Source organism: Cervus elaphus, chromosome 26 (genome assembly GCF_910594005.1).
Source record: "Cervus elaphus chromosome 26, mCerEla1.1, whole genome shotgun sequence".
Classification (NCBI taxonomy): domain Eukaryota; kingdom Metazoa; phylum Chordata; class Mammalia; order Artiodactyla; family Cervidae; genus Cervus; species Cervus elaphus.
Genome location: NC_057840.1, coordinates 36,077,111 through 36,096,469, shown reverse-complemented (window position 1 = coordinate 36,096,469; position 19,359 = coordinate 36,077,111). Strand labels below are relative to the sequence as shown.

The following is a 19,359-nucleotide window of genomic DNA, read 5'->3' as shown; positions in this document are numbered from 1 at the left end:
TGCATTTATATATTGTAATATGTTTGTCATTGTAACAATAATTAGCACCTCTATCCTGTGACATTATTATCATTTATTTTTAGTGGGTGAGATGTTTAAGTTCCAGTCTCATAGCAATTTTGATGATTGTAATGCAATACTATTGTCCATATTCACTGCACCGTGCATTTGGAATCTAGGACTTATATACCCTAACCCTTGCCAGTTTGTATACTTAAATATCCATCCTGTCCCACACCCCCATCCCCTGGTAGCCATCATTTTGCTCTCTGTTTTTAAGAGTTTGATTTTTTAGATTCCCTATATAAGTGATATTATACAATCTTTGTTTTTCTCTACCTTATCTTGCTTAGTATAACATCTTTAAGTTTCACCCATGTTGTCACATATGGCAGGCTGTCCTTTTTTCTCATGGCTAAATAACATGCCATTGTGTGTGTGTGTATATATACCACATCTTCTTTGCCAGTTCCTCCATTAATGGGCACTTAGATTGTTTCTATCAATTGACTGTGGTGACAATGCTGCAATAAACTAGACAATGCATGTATATCTCTTTGATACTTTGTTTTCATTTCCTTTGGATATACACCCAGAGCTGGAGTTGATAGTTTTAAATTGTATATGTCACATTATATAGAGTTCTGAGGCTTCATAACTTTCCCAGAACTCAGTCTTGTAGACAATCCAAAACACAAATCTAGCCGTTGTTTTTATATAATGCATGAAATTCTACCAAAATGTGACTTCAGTGGCAAATTGAAAATTTCCGTAGGATAAGCTGCATTAAATAAAAATTGCAACATGAAGAGTGGAGTAGGACCCTTAGGTGGATCAGCTTCTCCTGCCACCTCCTCACTCAGCACTACTGCATTCAGGTTGAGTCCAGTGTTGCCGCTGTTGTGGTTGCTCTTTCTCCCAGTTTCATCACACTGTCATTAATTAAATTTCAGCTTCCAGTTTCCACTTCCAAAATCCTTTAACAACTTTTTTTTTTTTTCATTGAATTGTGACTTACTCTGTGTAGCACTGACATTTTCTCCTGCTTAAAATATCGTTGCATTTTGGTGGCAAAACTATGGTATATTCTAACCTACAATATATGTTGACAATTTTTGCTACAAAAAAAAAAAGGGTGAATGAGGTAAGAGATGCGAAACAGCAGATGATAGAAGATTTAGCTGTTGGAATTAGTGTGTGGTTTTATATAATCATATCTATAAAGTGTGCCTGAATTTAGATGGATAGTTTCATCAGTATTATATTTGATGGACTTGGAAATGCAGTAAATACATTCTTATATGTGTGTTCTTTTTGCTTTGAAGCTCATTATAATTTTTCACTGAAAAGATAATTTTCTGGGAACATTAAAATGATTAAATCAGTAAATTGAGGTTGATTTGCAAGAACAGAATGAATGTCCTTATTTAGTCCATTAGTGAGTTTCAGTTTTAGCATAAATTATAAAAAAATAAATTTAAAGTTATAAAGTTACCATTGTACAGAAGTTAATTTATAAGAGGAAATCTAAGTATCAGTTCAGTTCAGTTCAGTTCAGTCGCTCAGTCATGTTCGACTCTTTGCGACCCCATGAACTGCAGCACGCCAGGCCTCCCTGGCCATCACCAACTCCTGGAGTTTACACAAACTCATGTCCATCGAGTCGGTGATGCCATCCAGCCATCTCATCCTCTGTCGGCCCCTTCTCCTCCTGCCCCCAATCCCTCCCAGCATCAGGGTCTTTTCCAATGAGTCAACTCTTCGCATGAGGTGGCCAAAGTATTGGAGTTTCAGCTTCAGCATCAGTCCTTCCAATGAACACCCAGGACTGATCTTTAGGATGGACTGGTTGGATCTCCTTGCAGTTCTCAGAAAAGTAAAAAATTCAGATCAGTCTCTTAAATAGCATTAGACCACATAGGGAATATTTTCTTTCATTTGTATGTTTATTATGTAATCAGAATCTAATGTTTTTACTTATCAATCAATAGTGTATTTTCCAGTTTTTCTGTATGTAGAGTTCTGTAGTATAAAATTTAAGACTGATTATATGTTTTGGTACTTTAAAATTACATTAAGTTATAGTGAATGGTAGGTAAAATTTGTGGTAAAATATTTATTCACCATCTCCCCCAAGTGTTCTTCATGTGAATTTACATGTTTGTATACTTAGTGACTTAGAAGTTCTTTCAGATGTGCTATCTGTTAGATTCTATGGGGACTATTCTCATGTTCCTTAATATTTTTAATATTAAAGACATTAAATGCACATTCAGTGACATTTTCAATTCATATGTGGACTTTGAGACATATATTCAGTTCAGTTCAGTTCAGTCGCTCAGTCATGTCCAACTCTTTGCGACCCCATGAATCGCAGCACGCCAGGCCTCCCTGTCCATCACCAATTAGGGTGGGTTAATGTATTGTAAAATGTAGGACTTTCATTAAAATCACTAACTTTTCTTAGGTTATATTAATATCAGACTTACAGTTAAATCTGCATGTTACAAATTTATGTTAACCATACTGTGACAAAAGAAAGATATAATATTTAATATTTTGACAGCATAAAATTAAAGCAAAGGGTTGTTACATAAAGTAAACCTCTTTATACAGATTTACTGAAACACAAATTAGGATACCACTAATTCTGTAATTTTTTGATGTATGCAATTTCTATTTGTAAACTGGTACTTTAAAGTGAAACAACAATTTTGATTATGAACATAGATTTATACTCTTGTTTATTATTTCATCATGAGCAGGGACTGGCTTGTAGATTATTTACCCAGGAATGAGAAATCCTAGCCTTGAGTGCTGTCTCTACTACTTGTGTGTGCCAAGTCACCTCTGGGCTTAGCAGTAATAATGGGGCTTGTCTAGATTGTAGTGTGATGGGGAGCCAGAGTGGATAATGTGCAGGAGGCACTTCGCAAGGGGCCAGGGTCGTCATCAGGGCTAGGTGAATGCTGGCCGTTTCACCATTGTCAGTGTTATTATCAGCAACATTTGTTGAACGTTATCCAAATATAAAGGATTGTTATTTAGGAAACATGGTTTCCTTTGCTTTTGCTTTTTTTGACTGACTGCCATGTTCTTGCTGTTTTTCCTCTTTTAGTCATTTAAGCACTTCAGAGTTCAATATGAAATGAAGAGGAAACAGATTGAACACTTATTACAACCATTACATAGAGATGGTAAATTGTCACTTGACCAAGCATTGGTCAAACAGGCCTGGGATAGAGTGTCCTCCAGCGTAAGTCCTCTGATAATTCATTTCATTACATTTCATGTAAGTTAGTCAAGAATATTTTCTATCATCTCTTTCTTCACAATGATGTTACATCAGGTCCTCACGCCTCTGTCAGTGGTTGGAAGTTTTACCAGTGGGATGGTCTTTGTCCTCTTGTCAAGTTTTCCTTGAAGTTAGTGGAAGTGCCTGTTTAACAACTGTTTCCCTGTTTTGCCTGCCTTATTGACAAGACAACCTGCTGAAATCCTGAAAGACCACCTGGGTTACTTCTCCTTTTATATAATTTAATCCTGGGTTGTTTAGAAGTAACTCCCCAAGAATGAGGCCTCAACTTCTCCAAATTCCATAATCAGATTTCATCAACAGTTAGTTATCTTCCTGTATTCACATTTATTTTTATATTCTTTAATTTAAGCTTATCTTATCTGACCTTGAACTTGAAGGAAAATTGCTCTGTAGCTTTCATTTTAATATTTTGCAAACATTAAGTCCCAGATTTCAAAACCTCTGAAACTTCTATCCCTCATGGGAATACTTGTCTCGTACTTATTCCATTTTCATTTTTATAATCCAACTTTTCCCATTAAGCTCTATTAAAGAATAACTTAGATCCCACCCCCCCCCATCATTCCAATAAGCTGTGAAGCAGTACCTGACAATCAGATAAGTGGGAGAAATGATGAAATCATTAGAGAAATACATTATTATAGAAAGAATCCTGAATTCTCATTTTCCTCCCGAGATGTCTAGATGACCCTGATTTTTCTGGACCTGTTCTTATTATGTGGGAGATTTTGAAGGAAAGTATCTGTGTTCTGAACTTTTCAAAACATTAGATTAGGACACAGATATTTTCTTACTTGGTGTTTATTAAATTAACCCCAAATTAATAACTTACAGCATTTTGTAGCCTTTAAAATCATTTGGGGGAATTTTAGGAATTGTCCATCGTGTTAAGACACTGCCTTTCTACTTTGTGTTTCAGCTCTTTGATTGGCATATACAACTTGATAAGTCTCTTCCTGCACCTCTGGGCACCATAGGGGCCTGGTTATATAGAGCAGAAGTGGCCCTAAGAGAGGAAATAACCATTCAGCAGGTTCACGAGGAAACTGCTAACACAATACACCGGAAACGTGAGCAACACAAGGTAAATACTCTGGCTGGAAAACCTTCCAGCCTAACGGTGCTAGTGTTACCAAATCAGGTTTGTTTGCCCATTACTCAGCGAGTCACAGGTTGAGACACTGAGGTTTGCAGCAGAGAAAGGGTTTATTCACAAGGCAGCCAACTGAGATGAGAGAACAAATTTCAGATCCATCTTCCTGAAGGTGAGGGGTTCTAAGTATTTATGGGATCAAGCTGAGCATGGGAAAGGTCACTGGAGATAAGAAATGGGTGAAGTGATCCTCATTCTGTGCAGATGCAACTAAGCCACAGATCTTTTCATGGGCTACATATTCAGAAAATGGTGGCATTAGCATCATCAGAGGGTGGAGTTTTGGGCCCTCTGATATCAAAAGGTTACCATGCAGACACTCACCCATGGTCAGATGGAGGGTCAGTGGACCTAACTAGTCTTAACCAGCTGGAGCTCAAACTGGACACAGCTGACTCCAAGTTCCTAAATTCAGCTTGGCCAACATCTTTTTGTTAAGGTTGTGTGATACTTGGAGGACCTGCAAACTTTTATTAAAGCAAACCTGATCAGTGAAGGTAGGCTGTTGTTCTTCAGTTGCTAAGTCATGTCTGACTCTTTGTGACCCCACGGTCTGCAGCACGCCAGGCTTCCCTGTCCTTCACCATCTCCTGGAGCTTGCTCAAACTCATGTCCCTTGAATCAGTGATGCCATCCAATCATCTTATCCTCTGTCTTATCCCCTTCTCTTACCCTCAATGTTTCCCAGTATCAGGGTCTTTTCCAGTGAGTCGGCTCTTTGCATCAGGTGGTCAAGGTATTGGAGCTTCAGCAGGTCAGAATTCATTATTTATTAACAGCTAACTGATAATACCCTTGTTTCACTAGTATAGTCTGGAACTTGTGCTGACTCAGGTCTCCCAGGCACCTATTCATTCTGGTTCGGAGATGTCCCATTTTCCTAGAAATTCTTTGATTTGCACTTCCCTCTTCTGTACTTGTTATGACAATCCCAGTAGATTCATTTCCCGAGTTGCTTTCCAATAGTTCTGTTATTTTTTATCTGCATTTACTTTTGTTATTTCTCTTACTATATTGTTGTCTTTGAAAATATAAGGCCATAGACAGTGTGTATTTTCATAATAGTGTGATTGGCCATTGGCTCCAGACTTCTTTTCCTCCTCCATTCTCACAGGAAGGCAAACCAAGTCACCAAGTTCTTATGTCCTGGTGCTTAAGAAGTGAGGATCAGGGTGCTGGGAGGGTTACTAGTGGCCTTAGAAAGTGGTGGGATTAGGCCTTGATGATCTCTTAGTCATTTGCGTTTTTCTCATTGCTTGGTTTGTTGTGCTTAGCATAAGTTCTAATACACTTCCTCTGCATCTTGTGATAGTACAGTCCTAACTTAAAATGCTGTTTTTTTCACTAACATCTCATTAATGCAACCCTGCATTTTGTGCAATTGAATTTGTGTATCTCATTTACTGAGTCATAGTGGGAGTTAACTGTATATGTGGAAAATAAACCAACAACCAGGTCTCACTTTGTTCTACTCTCCTGGTTAAACAAGAAAAAGTGAAAGTGTTAGTTGCTCAGTCCTGTCCAACTCTTTGCAACCCCGTGGACTGTAGTCCATCAGGCTCCTCTGTCCATGGAATTCTCCAGGCAAGAATATTGGAGTGGGTTGCCATTCCCTTCTCCAGGGGATTTCCTGAGCCAGGAATTGAACCCAGGTCTCCTGCGTTGCAGGCAGATTCTTTACCATCTGATCCACCAGGTGACTTTTTGGTTAAAGCCAGCTCTCAGCCTGGCTCCTGCCCACGTTCATGCAGTTGGCTGTCGTTGGAGATAAGCACGCCCCCAGGCATGCTGACTAACCCAAGCGGGCCCTTCACGCTCCCCGGCACTCCAAAGGCATTTTGGACTCTCTTCCCTCTGCATTTCTGGGACAACTATTTTATACCTTTTCTATTCAAACCTTCCAAACCTCCTCCTTCATCCTTACTCTTAGCTGATGACACTGCTTCCTATTTCTCTGAGAAAATAGAAGCAGTCAAAAAAGAATTTCCGCAAGCTCCCACGACCACATCAACCCACCTACATGCATCTGTGACCGAATACTCCGTCTCCTCTCCTGTTACTATGGATGAACCATCTGTGCTCCGAGCTAAGGCCAGCCCCTCCACATGGATGGTGGATCCCATCCTCCCAGCTCTGTTCCAGAAGATAATGCCTGTAGTACTTTGCTTCTTTATTTTTTCTTTCTCTTTCTCTGCTGGATTTTCCCCACCCACATAAAACATACTGTTATTATTCTTAATAGCCTCTTTCTTAACCTTACCTGTCCTTTCAGCTATTGTCCTTTATTTTTTTTAAGTTTATTGGGCTGTAGTTGCTTTACAATGTTGTGTTAATTTCTACTGTACAGCAAAGCGAACCTGCTATACATATGCATATATCTCCTCTTTTTTGGATTTCCTTCCCTCTTGGGTCATCACAGACCAATGGGTAGAGTTCCCTGTGCGATGCGGTAGGTTCTCACTGGTTATCAATTTTATACATAGGATCAATAGCGTATATATGTCAATCACAATCTCCCAATTCATCCCATTCCTTCCCTTCCCCCTTGGTATCTGTATGTTTGCTCTTTACATCTGTACCTGTATTTTCTGCTTTGTAGATAAGATCATCTATACCAATTTTTTCAGATTCCACATATATGCATTAGTATACAGTATTTGTTCTTCTCTTTCTGGCTTTCTTCGCTCTGTATGACAGTCTCTAAGTCCCTCCACATCTGTACCAATGACCCAGTTTTGTTCTTCTTCATGGCAGAGGCAGAGTAACATTCCATCGTCCGTATGGAGCACATCTTGGCCTGTTCCTCTGTGGGTGGACATTTAAGTCGTCTCCATATCCTGGATGATGCACATAGTGAGCTACTGTCCATTTTTTTCTTTCTTTTACAAAAGTGAAGTTCTTTGGAAGAACTCTCTGAAATCTCATTTTGGTTTTGTACTCTGCCCATTCTTTCTAGAACCCATTCCAATCATGTTTATCCTTGCCCGTCTATCCATGGCAGGTTCATGAGGGTGCTTTCTGTTCCTCACTCAATGACCAATTCTCAGTCCTCAGTTTACCTTTATTGGAAGCATTTTAGACAGTTATTCCTTCGTCTCTGAACTACTTTACCCATTTGGTTTCTTAATTTTCTTTCTCTTCTTTCCAGTGTTTCCAGTTAGCCCACATTTGGTTCAAAATGTCCATGAGTGTATTTGGTTCATGGAACAAATAGTTTTGGACAGAGCCAAATATTAAGGACCTTTTGATGTGGACCAAATATCTCCATGGACATTTTGGATAGGACCAAATACAACCAACTATCAGCAACCTTTTGGCATAAACCAGATATTTTATGGTAATTTTGAACAGGACCATATGGTCCTAAAATGGTCTTTCCTTGTCTTTCAACAAATATTTATTGAGCTCTTTCTATGTGCAAAGTAGTGTTCTAGGCATTTGTGATATACCCATAAGCAAAACAGACAAAACCTCTAGCCTAATATAACTTGCCTTTTCATAGGAGGAGGCAGTTAAGAAATAATAAATATAATAAATAATGACATTTTATATTATAATAGAAGGTAGAAGGACAAGGAAGATTAGGCGGTGTTGCAATCTTAAGCAGGGGAGTCAGTGAAACCACACTGAAAAGAGAACCTCAAACATGCAAGTGTGTTCCTGTTTGAAGGCCTTTGCCCTTTGCCAACATTTCTGGAATGTTGCCTGAAATATTTTCCAGGCATTCTTCCTCATCTCCTTGGTCCTTTACTGAAAGGTCACCTTTTAGTCAATCCTTTCTCGGCCACCTCTTTGAAAGGATAACATCCTTTCCCCTTCCCTATTCAGTTTTTCTCTTTAGCATTATCTTCATCTCAAATGCTAATTTAATTATTTATCTTATTTACTGCTTGATCTCCTACAGTGTAATCTCAACTCTGTAAGAGCAATGATTACTGTTTGTTTTTTTACTCTTGTTAAAAAAAAAAACCAGCTTCTAAAAATGGTTTTAGAAATATTCAGGCTTTCAAAATTGTAACTGGGTCAATAATGCTAATCATACTTTCTGAGAATTTGTTCCTTTGACTAAGTTTTCAAAATTATTGACATAAGATTATTCAAAATATTCTTGTGCCTATTGTTAAGCCTCCATTTCCCCCCAGTTTTGTTTCTTTGCACTTTGTCACATTCCTTAAATGCATTTTTAGCATCCTTAATTTCCTCTGTTATATCCTAATGATCTTTTCCCATCTACTTTCTTACCAGAGGAATGACAGATTCACTCTTTTAACAGCATCATTCTGGTGCTGTGTGAGGATGTGGCTGGACTGGTCATAGAGGGTAGAAGAGAAACAATTTCAATGATCTGGGTAGGGTGGCTTGAACAAAGGTCATAGCTACAGAGATGGTAAGAAATAGATTCTGAGTATATTTCAAGGGCAGAACAAAGAGTTTTTAGCATTAGATATTGATTATGAAGGAAGGGGAGTCATAAATGACACTATGATTTTTCAACCAAGCAGTTGGAAAAATGGCATTTCCATCAGTTGAGATGGAAAGGCAATGAAGCAGATTTGGGAGGAAAGATGGAGTTCAGTCTGGGGGAAGGTAAGTGTGAGACTCTTTCATGTCCCAGCGAATATGCGGAGTGGGCAGTGGAAGATAAGAGACAGGAGGGGGCCAAATAGTCAGAGTTCTTGGTATATAAAGAGATGTTAAAAGCTTGGAGACTTAGATTAAATAAATACATGTAGACAGAAAATAAGTCAAGAGCTGAGCCCTGAGGGAACCCAGTATTAAGTAAGCTTCAGTGTTTATAGTTATTATTGTTGTTCAGTCACCAAGTTATATCCGACTCTCTGCAGCACGGCAGGCTTCCCTGTCCTTCACTATCTCCCAGAGTTTGTTCAAACTCATGTCCATTGAGTCAGTGATGCCACCCAACCATCTTATCCTCTGTTGCCCCCATCTCCTCTTGCCCTCTATCTTTCCTAGCATCAGGGTCTTTTCCAGTAAATCGACTCTTCACATAAGGTGGCCAAAGTATTGGAGCTTCACTTTCAGCATCTGTCCTTCCAATGAATATTCAGTGTTGATATCCTCTAGGATTGACTGGTTTGATCTCCTTGCTGTCCAAGGGACTCTCAAGAGTCTTATCTAGCAACACAGTTGGAAAGCATCAGTTCTTCAGTGCTCAGTCTTCTTTATGCTTCAGCTGTCACATCCACACATGAGTACTGAAAAAACCATAACTTTGACTATATGGACCTTTGTCAGTAAAGTGATATCTCTGCTTTTTAATACACTGTTTAGGTTTGTCATAGCTTTTCTTCCAAGGTGCAAATGACTTTAAATTTCGTGGCTGCAGTCACTGTCTGCAGTGATTTTGGAGCCCAAGAAAATAAAACCTGTCACAGTTCCCACTTTTCCCCACCTATTTGCTATGAAGTGATGGAACACTTAACAGTATCTAGATTAACAATGTAAAGAAGCATAGTGGGATGCTTCTCTGTGGGAATGATCTCTGTTTGTCTCCAAGGCAAACCATTCAATATCACGGTAATCCAAGTCTATGTCCCGACCAATAATGGTAAAGTTGAATGGTTCTGTGAAGATCTACAAGACCTTCTAGAACTAACACCCAAAAAAGATGTTCCTTTCATTATAGGGGACTGGAATGCAAAAGTAGGAAGTCAAGAAATACCTGGGGTAATGGGCAAATTTGGCCTTGGAGTACAGAATGAAGCAGGACAAAGGCTAACAGAGGTTTGCCAAGAGAATGCACTAGTCATAGCAAACACCCTCTTCCAGCAACACAAGAGATGACTCTACACATGGACATCACCAGATGGTCAACACCAAAATCAGACTGATTATATTCTTTGCAGCCAAAGATGGAGAAATTCTATACAGTCAGCAAAAACAAGACTGGGAGCTCACTGTGGCTCAGATCATGAACCCCTTATCGCCAAATTCAGACTTAAATTGAAGACAGTATCAAATCCCTTATGACTATACAGTGGGAGTGACAAATATATTCAAGGGATTAGATCTGATAGACAGAGAGCCTGAAGAGCTATGGACGAAGGTTCATGACATTGTACAGGAGGCAGTGATCAAGACCATCCCCAAGAAAAAGAAATGCAAGAAGGCAAAACAGTTGTCTAAGGAGGCCTTACAAACAGCTATGAAAAGAAGAAAAGTGAAAGGCAAAGAAGTAAAGGAAAGTTATGCTCATTTGAATGCAGAGTTTCAAAGAATAGCAAGGAAGAGATAAGAAAGACTTCCTCAGTGATCGATGCAAAGAAATAGAGGAAAGCAATAGAATGGGAAAGACTAGAGATCTCTTCAAGAAAATTAGAGATACCAAGGGAAATTTTCATGCAAAGATGGGCTCAATAAAGGACAGAAATGGTATGGACCTAACAGAAGAAGAGGGTATTAAGAAGAGGTTTCAAGAATACACAGAAGAACTATACAAAAAAGATCTTCATGACCCAGATAATCATGATGGTGTGATCACTCACCTAGAACCAGACATCCTTGAATGTGAGGTCAAGTGGGCCTTAGAAGCATCACTACGAACAAAGCTAGTGGAGGTGATGGAATTCCAGTTGAGCTATTTCAAATCCTAAAAGATGATGCTGTGAAAGTGCTGCACTCAATATGCCAGCAAATTTGGAAAACTCAGCAGTTGGCCACAGGACTGGAAAAGGTCAGTTTTCATTCCAGTCCCAAAGAAAGGCAATGCCAAAGAATGCTCCAACTACCACACAATTGCACTCATCTCACACACTAGCAAAGTCATGCTCAAAATTCTCCAAGCCAGGCTTCAACAGTACATGAACCATGAACTTCCAGATGCTCAAGCTGGACTTAGAAAAGCCAGAGGAACCAGAGATCAAATATCCAACGTCTGTTGGATATTCAAAAAAGCAAGAGAGTTCCAGAAAAACATCTACTTCTGCTTACTGACTATGCCAAAGCCTTTGACTGTGTGGATCACAACAAGCTGGAAAATTCTGAAAGAGATGGGAATGCCCGACCAACTGACCTGCCTCCTGAGAAACCTGTATGCAGGTCAGGAAGCAATAGTTAGAACTGGACATGGAACAACAGACTGGTTCCAAATAGGGAAAGGAGTACGTCAAGGCTGTATATTGTCACCCTGCTTGTTTAACTTATATGCAGAGTACATCATGAGAAACACTGGGCTGGATGAAGCACAAGCTGGAATCAACATTGTTGGAAGAAATACCAATAACCTCAGATATGCGGATGACACCACCCTTATGGCAGAAAGCGAAAAACTAAAGAGCCTCTTGATGACAGTGAAAGAAGAGAGTGAAAAAGTTGGCTTAAAACTCAGCATTCAGAAAACTAAGATCATGGCATCCAGTCCCATCACTTCATGGCAAATAGCTGGAGAAACAGTGGAAACAGTGGCTGACTTTATTTTTGGGGGCTCCAAAATCACTGCAGATGCCAACTGCAGCCATGAAATTAAAAGACGCTTGCTCCTTGGAAGAAAAGCTATGACCAACCTAGATAGCATATTAAAAAGCAGAGACATTACTTTGCCAACAAAGGTCCATCTGGTCAAAGCTATGGTTTTTCCAGGAGTCATGTATGGATGTGAGAGTTGGACTATAAAAAAAGCTGAGCGCCGAAGAATTGATGCTTCTGAACTGTGGTGTTGGAGAAGACTTGAGAGTCCCTTGGACTGCAAGGAGATCAAACCAGTCCACCTTAAAGGAAATCAGTCCTGAATATTCATTGGAAGGGCTGATACTGAAGCTGAAACTCCAATACTTTGGCCATATGATGCGAAGAAGTGACTCATTTGAAAAGACCCTCATGCTGGGAAAGATTGAAGGTGGGAAGAGAAGGGGATGATAGAGGATGAGATGGTTGGATGGTCACTGACTTAATGGACATGAGTTTTAGCAAACTCTGGGAGTTGGTGATGGACAGGGAGGCCTGGTGTGCTACGATCCATAGGGTTGCAAAGAGACATGACTGAGCAACTGAACTGAACTGAACTGAGTGGGATACTCAAATTCCCATAAATTTGATTTATGGGAAGTCCAATTCCATTCAACAGATACTTGTTAGGATATACAATTAATTTTAGAACAAAATTCCAGAATATACAATTAATTTTAGAGCAAAATTGATGGCTCTGCTTTTTACTATGCTGTCTCGGTTTGTCATAGGTTTGTTTTCTTCCAAGGAGCAAGCATCTTTTAATTTCGTGGCTACAGTCACCATCAACAGTGATTTTGGAACCCAAGAAAACAATAATGAATTAAGCAGTTAATAACTTGTAATGACTTCTATTCTGGAGTCTCTTTGTCTGATATTGATGCACACTTATGATCCTTCTTTCATTAGAATTTGCCTGGCTTGTTGTTTTCTATTCTATTAATTTCAACCTATCCTTGTTCTTAATGTTTCTGAATATCTCTTTTAAAAAGCAGATAGTTCTATTCTGCTTGCCTAATCTGACAATCTCTGCCTTTTAATAAGTAAATATATATTCCATTCATATTTATTTATAATTATTGATATATCTGAATTTGTTTCTATTTGCCCTACTTTTTCTTTCTTTCTTTTTTCCCTACATTCTTCCTGTTTATAAGTTGATTGAAGGTCCCATTTTTAAATTTTTTAATTGGAGGAAAATTGCTTTAAAATGTTTGATTGAGGGGTTTTGTTGTTGTTGATTTTCTTGCCTATTTTTCTTATCCCATGTTTTCCCTAAAACTGTCTTCAAGTTATAAACTGCAGTTGTGTAATGTGATTGTCCTTGAAATTATACCATAGATACTTAATGAAATTGAAAATCAGTGTCTTGACCTCCTCTTAATCCATATAAGGAATTAAGAACACTGTAACCAGGTGCTACTCTTCTAACTTGCAAATTGTTATTGTCAAGTATTAAATTACATTTTTCTAACACTGTGAATGTATTGTTTCTGCTGGTTCTCACTTGTGGTAGCATGTCTCCTGTGTTTGGCGATATTTGCAATCTTCCTTTTGTGTTTGCATTTGCTATCAACCAGGGACACATCAGCTCTCTTTGAGGGTTCTGGCTAAATGTTGAGTTCTCACTTTCAATATTTCTCACATTATTCAAGTTCCAAGACTTGCATGGTATTGATATCTGTCCAGGACAATCAGCTTTTTCAATGATCTTGTTCATAGTTCTGTGATTCAGTTTTGGGTCATGCTTTACTGAAAATGGGAGACTTAAAGTTTCACTTACTTCCTGTGAGCCCACTAGTGAACTGAAGTCATACGCTGTGCTCAGCATCTGGTTGCTTTGTAGTGAGACGGCCTTTCAGAGGACCCAGCAGCATCACACCATCTGTATTCTTTTGTCATGTTTGAAAGTGTTTTTGTTTGTTTTGATTTCTTGTCAAGATTTTTTTTTCAAGTCATTAGATATAGAAAACTACAACAGGGAAAGTTTCTTGGAAGACATCTGGACATTTGGATATTCCAATAGAGTCACAGACCCCCCACCCATACATTAACAGGTTAATTTGTTCACACAGAACAAATAAGAGGTGGGAGTGATGGTGGCTCTAAACTTGCCCTGAAGTCATTTGGGGGAGTTTCGGTCAAGACATAAGCTATAGAACTGTGTCTACAGGCTAAGAAGGAGGCAGACAAGTGATTGAAATACTCAAGGCAGTAGTTGCTCTAGGATGGTCCTCTGTTCTCTGTGATCAGCTCTGAAATGCTTGTGGTGCCCTCCCACTGGGAACAGGGAACTTGTGAATATCTGTGCCATTACCTGCAGACTCGAAGCACATCAGAAGGTGATAATAGCAAATACATATCAAGATAGAAATAGTTTGGGCTTGAATTTTTTCCTACAGTGTAACAAATAACATCCTCTGAACTAAAAGGAAATTAATCCCTTATGTTAACAAATACATATGACTTTAGCATCTTAATTTATATATAAAAGCCTCCATTTGTACCTATCTAACAAGTATCTTTCTTATGTTTTAGGCTGTTTTCTTGCTTCTGTTTTCTCCGATTAATCTACTAAATCTCAGCATGAAACAATTAATTAATTAATTTAAAATATATATATATATTTTTTTATTTGGCACACCAGGTCTTAGTTGCAGCATGTAGGATCTTTAGTCTCTGGTGTGATATGCAGGACCTTTAGTTGTGGCATGTGGGATCTTGTTCTCTGACCAGGGATTGAACCCAAGCCCCCTGCATTGGGTTGCAGAGTCTTAGCCACTTCTTAGCAGGGAAGTCCCAATAGAGTGTTGATTTTTCTAATTCATTCTGGTAGGTTAATGTATCTTATTTTTCAATGACTGACAATCTGTTGGCTATTTACTCCGCTGTTGAGAAACCACCTAAGCTCTAGAAAATATGGCATGAACCTGCTTCACCTCTCTCCTTCTTTGCTTTTATGTGAGAAATTATCTAGGAATTGTGAAGGACATGTGAATCTTCATATAAATATGTCTTCTGACAGTGAAAAACTCAGAAAACAAATCTAAATAAATTATTATAAGTTTTTGGAGTTCTGTACAATCTAGACAGAATCTTTACAAACATCACATTTACCCTTCCCACTGTGATATCTATGGGACATTCCCCATGCTTGTTTGAAATCTTCTAACCATAGGGTGTTTTCCTAATATGTTGTAATGTAATTGATTTACTTTAAGATGGCAAGCAAGCATCACTTTAGGGTAGCCTGCACACACTCAGAATAAAATAGAGAATTTAATATTGTTAGTTTTACCTTTAAAGGGTTAAACTAGTGGTACCTAGTTTTAAGCTTTGGAAAATCAATAGATTCACAATCAGGGAAAGAGAAAAATGCTAACATTTATCGTCTATAGCACTAACTACATCTTCCTTTGGACCATGTGCCTTTAAAATGTCTGAATGCATTGCCGTGCAAGTGTCATGTGTGTTTAAAAGATGCCATAATTATTAGCTACGGCTCTAGCACAGGGCCTTATGGACAAGCAACCCAGGCTCCTGTACAAGGTAAAAGCCCGCGTATGGCTGTGGCAGCACCATCAAATTGTTGAATACATTGACTCATCCGTGCAGGCTGAAAATTATGCTTCTTAGCTTCCTGTGAACATGTTTCCTCATTTTTTATTTTTTTAAAAAAAATTTGTATCTTAGGATCTGCTTCAAAACACAGATGCCCACAAAAGAGCATTCCATGAAATCTACCGAACCAGGTCTGTGAACGGGATCCCAGTGCCACCTGATCAATTAGAGGACATGGCCGAGAGGTAAGAGAATGTCTGATTTTGAATGAAGTGTAGTTAGAAGGCTTGGTGGATGCTTTTTTTCCATGTCTTTTCTTTCTGAATTATTTTTTTTTTTTTTACATAGACGCTTGCATTTGGTACATAAAAACTGGGTTCCCAGAGCCTATGCTAAGAATGCCAACATTCTAATACACAATTAGTTGAAAAGAGTAAACCTGTATGTATCCACAGCCTGAAAAATCACAGAAATGGTTTCTTCAGAGGCTGTATTTTTATTCAGCACTGTGAGGAACATTATGTAATATTGCAAAAACAGCTTCTAAAAGAAACAGATGAGAGCGATCTTGGCAGGAGAAAGAACTAAATCAAAGACTTCAATCAATCGTGATTTGCCTTGAAACCCAGAGCTAGAAACCGAACCAGCTTTCCTGAGAGTGATTGATCAGCCACAGTTTAGAAGACCTTGTGCCTGCGTTTTATTTAATACTGACGTGTAACAGGTTAAGTAAGCCCCGTTCTGTTACTATTAGTTACATTCTGTAAATTCTCCCTGTTTTGTTTCTAGGTTTCATTTTGTTTCCTCCACATCAGAGCTACACTTAATGAAAATGGAATTTCTAGAATTAAAGTACCGTCTGCTCTCACTGCTGGTTCTTGCAGAGTCAAAGCTGAAGTCTTGGATCATCAAGTACGGGGGGAGAGATTCAGTGGAGCTCCTTCTACAAAACTACATCGTAAGTCTCCCTGCGGCTCCGACAGAGGTCAGAGGACCCCTGGGTTTAGTATCTAATACCTTCCAGTTTACTGGACATTGTTACTTTTATCTTGAATTTAAACCTTAAGTTACCAGTGTGTAAAATGGGTTTACTGTAAATCTGTGAGCTTTTCACAGCAATCTGAAATATACACCTGTCTTGTTTGGAGTATAAAATGTTTTTCAACATTAATCATATTGAACCAATTTTGATGAGCTTTCTTGCTTAAAAAAAGAAAGTTTTTGTATTGCATCCAGCTGATTGTGAGCTCACCACTGAAGCTGACTTAAAATACTTAAACATTATTTTAAGCTTTCTAAAATCCAATCATGAGTAGTTTAGGACAATTCTCAATTGTTCAGTGGGAACTTTTTTTTGTTTTTTAAATTAGTTCAAGCATGCCTTGTTTATGGCCATTCTGTGAGTTTCATTACTTCCTGTGTGCACCTAGGAAAAGTAAAATTTTGTCTGTGAACCTGTATGAACTTAATTTTTGAAGAGTATTTTCTACTTTGGGCTATCAATATAGATAATCCTATATGTACATAGACTAGTAGCCCTGCATTAATGAGGGAAGTAGGTCCTGCTATAACTAGCAGTTTCCATTTACATGTAATCAGAGAATTATAATTATTAAAAGTAATTTATTTCTCTTAGTTAAACATGCTCCTCAATTAATTAGCAACACAGATATGCTCACAAAATTAATAGAACATCTCAGCCCTTTGTTTCATTTGTATTTATTCAGAAGTTCTAATCATTAAATTAATTCATTTAAAATATAAGCCCATTTCTAACCTGACTTATCTCAGTGCTTCTGTTACCAACATGACTGAATATTTATTGAAATCACATTTTTACTGAAGCATTCTAGAACCATAATATATTTTGCTACATTTTAATGTTATTTTCTACATGCTAAATGAATAACATGCATTTTAAAAAAATTAACAAGTTTGCAATAAAAATCTTTCTCTAGATTTACTATAATTTTCTAGGAAACATTTGTCCAAAAATGTGAAATATGTGACAATATGTTGTTCCCTTATTCATTTTGAATGATCTTGGAAAGTAATGAGAAATCTGATTTTTTTTTTAACTTTGAGCATTTGCATTAGTCCTACAAATATTAAATACAGATATGCATGTATATTTTCGGGTTTAGTCATGTCAAGTGATACACTCTGAGCTCAGTAGGTAATTATTCAGGATCCGTCTTTGTTCTCGCTATTTAAGGACAGCCAATTAAATTGAAATGCCTAATGAGACCGTTTCACCAGGTTAATGTTCCAACACAAAGATGTTAATAATTCTCTTTGAACTTCTCACATAAAGCATATGTAACTAAAGAATTATTATTAATGATAAAAAAATCAGTAGTTTCTACCTACTTCATAAATAGACATTCACTGAGCTGCTAATTTTAAACTGTTTGGTAATGTGACTTGCAAAATTATTTGTAAGATTGCTGATAACTCTACAAATATAGCGGGCTTTAATGAATATTTCCTAATATTCTTGTTCCCTGATTAAAGATATGTATTTATCACCTAAACTTCTATTCCAAAAGAGGTTTAAGATATTTATAGTTCGATAGTTTTAATAATTAGAGGATGTTGGATATTTTCCATGTGCCAAGTATTTGGCATGTGTCATCTTCCATCTCAATGATGACCCTGTGGGCTGGGTATTTTCACATTGTTTCATTGATGAAATGGTACTTTTGAATGTTCAAGTCACGTGTTCCAAGTGGCAGAGTTAATAAGAAGTGGAATCTGGATTAGAATCCACATCTTTCTGCATCAAAAGCCTTTATGTTTATGAATTTTATGGGAATTCCCAGGTGGTGCTCGTGGTAAAGAACACGCCTGCCAATGCAGGAGACATAAGAGGTGTGGGTTCAAGCCCTGAGTCAGAAAGATCCCCTGGAGGTGGCCGTGGCAACCCACTCTAGTATTCTTGCCTAGAGAATCCCATAGATAGTGGAACATGGTTGACTACAGTCCTTAGGGTCACAAAGAGTCAGACATGACTGAAGTGACTTAGCATGCCCTGAACTTTACTCTCTAACAGAATTGGCTGGGAAAAATTTTTTTTAAAAAACTGAAAAGTCCAAATAATTGAAATGATATTCTGTAGCTCAGTGAACTAAAGAATGTCATTTTCATAAACATCAGTTCCATTTAATGTTGGTCCATAATTGACAATATTTTACATTTCCGTGCTTCGGCCTATTAGTTACTCTTATGTTATTATAGGCAGCATGGTATTGGGCCAGGGTGTGGTTGGATTCTTGGGGAGATTACTGGGACCCGATAGATTATTCTATGTGGCCACGAGTGACATAGGAATGTGTTGAATCAGTACTCAGCTCCTCACTACCTATGTGAACTTTTGCATAACTTAATGTCTAGAAGACATAATCTTTTCCAAAATCTTAACAACAATAATAATAATAGAATAATAAGAATTTTTCTAAGGAACAAAGACTGGCGCTTCATTGTTTTCCTTCTATGTCACACCCCACAGAGCTTCTCTCATTCTTCTGGAGTTTTGGGGAAAATCATCCTCTTTAGAAGAGACTATTTCAAAGTACATGAAGATTTTTTAAAAAATCATAAAATCAGTTTCTTAAATATAATCCTTTACTTGGTTTCTAAAAAAACATTATTGTAATGAGCCATATGCTGCTACATCATCAAATAAGCAAAGTAATATTTGGGATATAAGAGTTCCATAATTATCTTTTCCTTCATCTGAATTCTCAATTCTATTCTACTTATCTGCAAGAAAAAAGGATACTGTTTTTAAGAGTTGGGAAACTAAAGAATGTGTTTACTCCTTAAAAAAAAAAAAGTGCCTCTCTTAAGAGGCACTTAGGTA

The 19,359-nt window shown here is 37.9% G+C and overlaps 1 protein-coding gene across 3 annotated transcripts in view; it reads left to right on the top strand.

The window, feature by feature from the left end:
* Nucleotides 1–19,359, top strand: part of SYNE1 (spectrin repeat containing nuclear envelope protein 1) — a 482,339-nt gene that overhangs the window by 140,402 nt on the left and 322,578 nt on the right. For all 3 annotated transcript variants that reach the window (XM_043888326.1, XM_043888327.1, XM_043888325.1), the window contains 4 exons: nucleotides 3,119–3,256; nucleotides 4,239–4,403; nucleotides 15,630–15,742; nucleotides 16,287–16,455. In XM_043888326.1, the coding sequence (XP_043744261.1) occupies nucleotides 3,119–3,256; nucleotides 4,239–4,403; nucleotides 15,630–15,742; nucleotides 16,287–16,455 (585 nt within the window). The remainder of the gene's footprint in view (nucleotides 1–3,118; nucleotides 3,257–4,238; nucleotides 4,404–15,629; nucleotides 15,743–16,286; nucleotides 16,456–19,359) is intronic.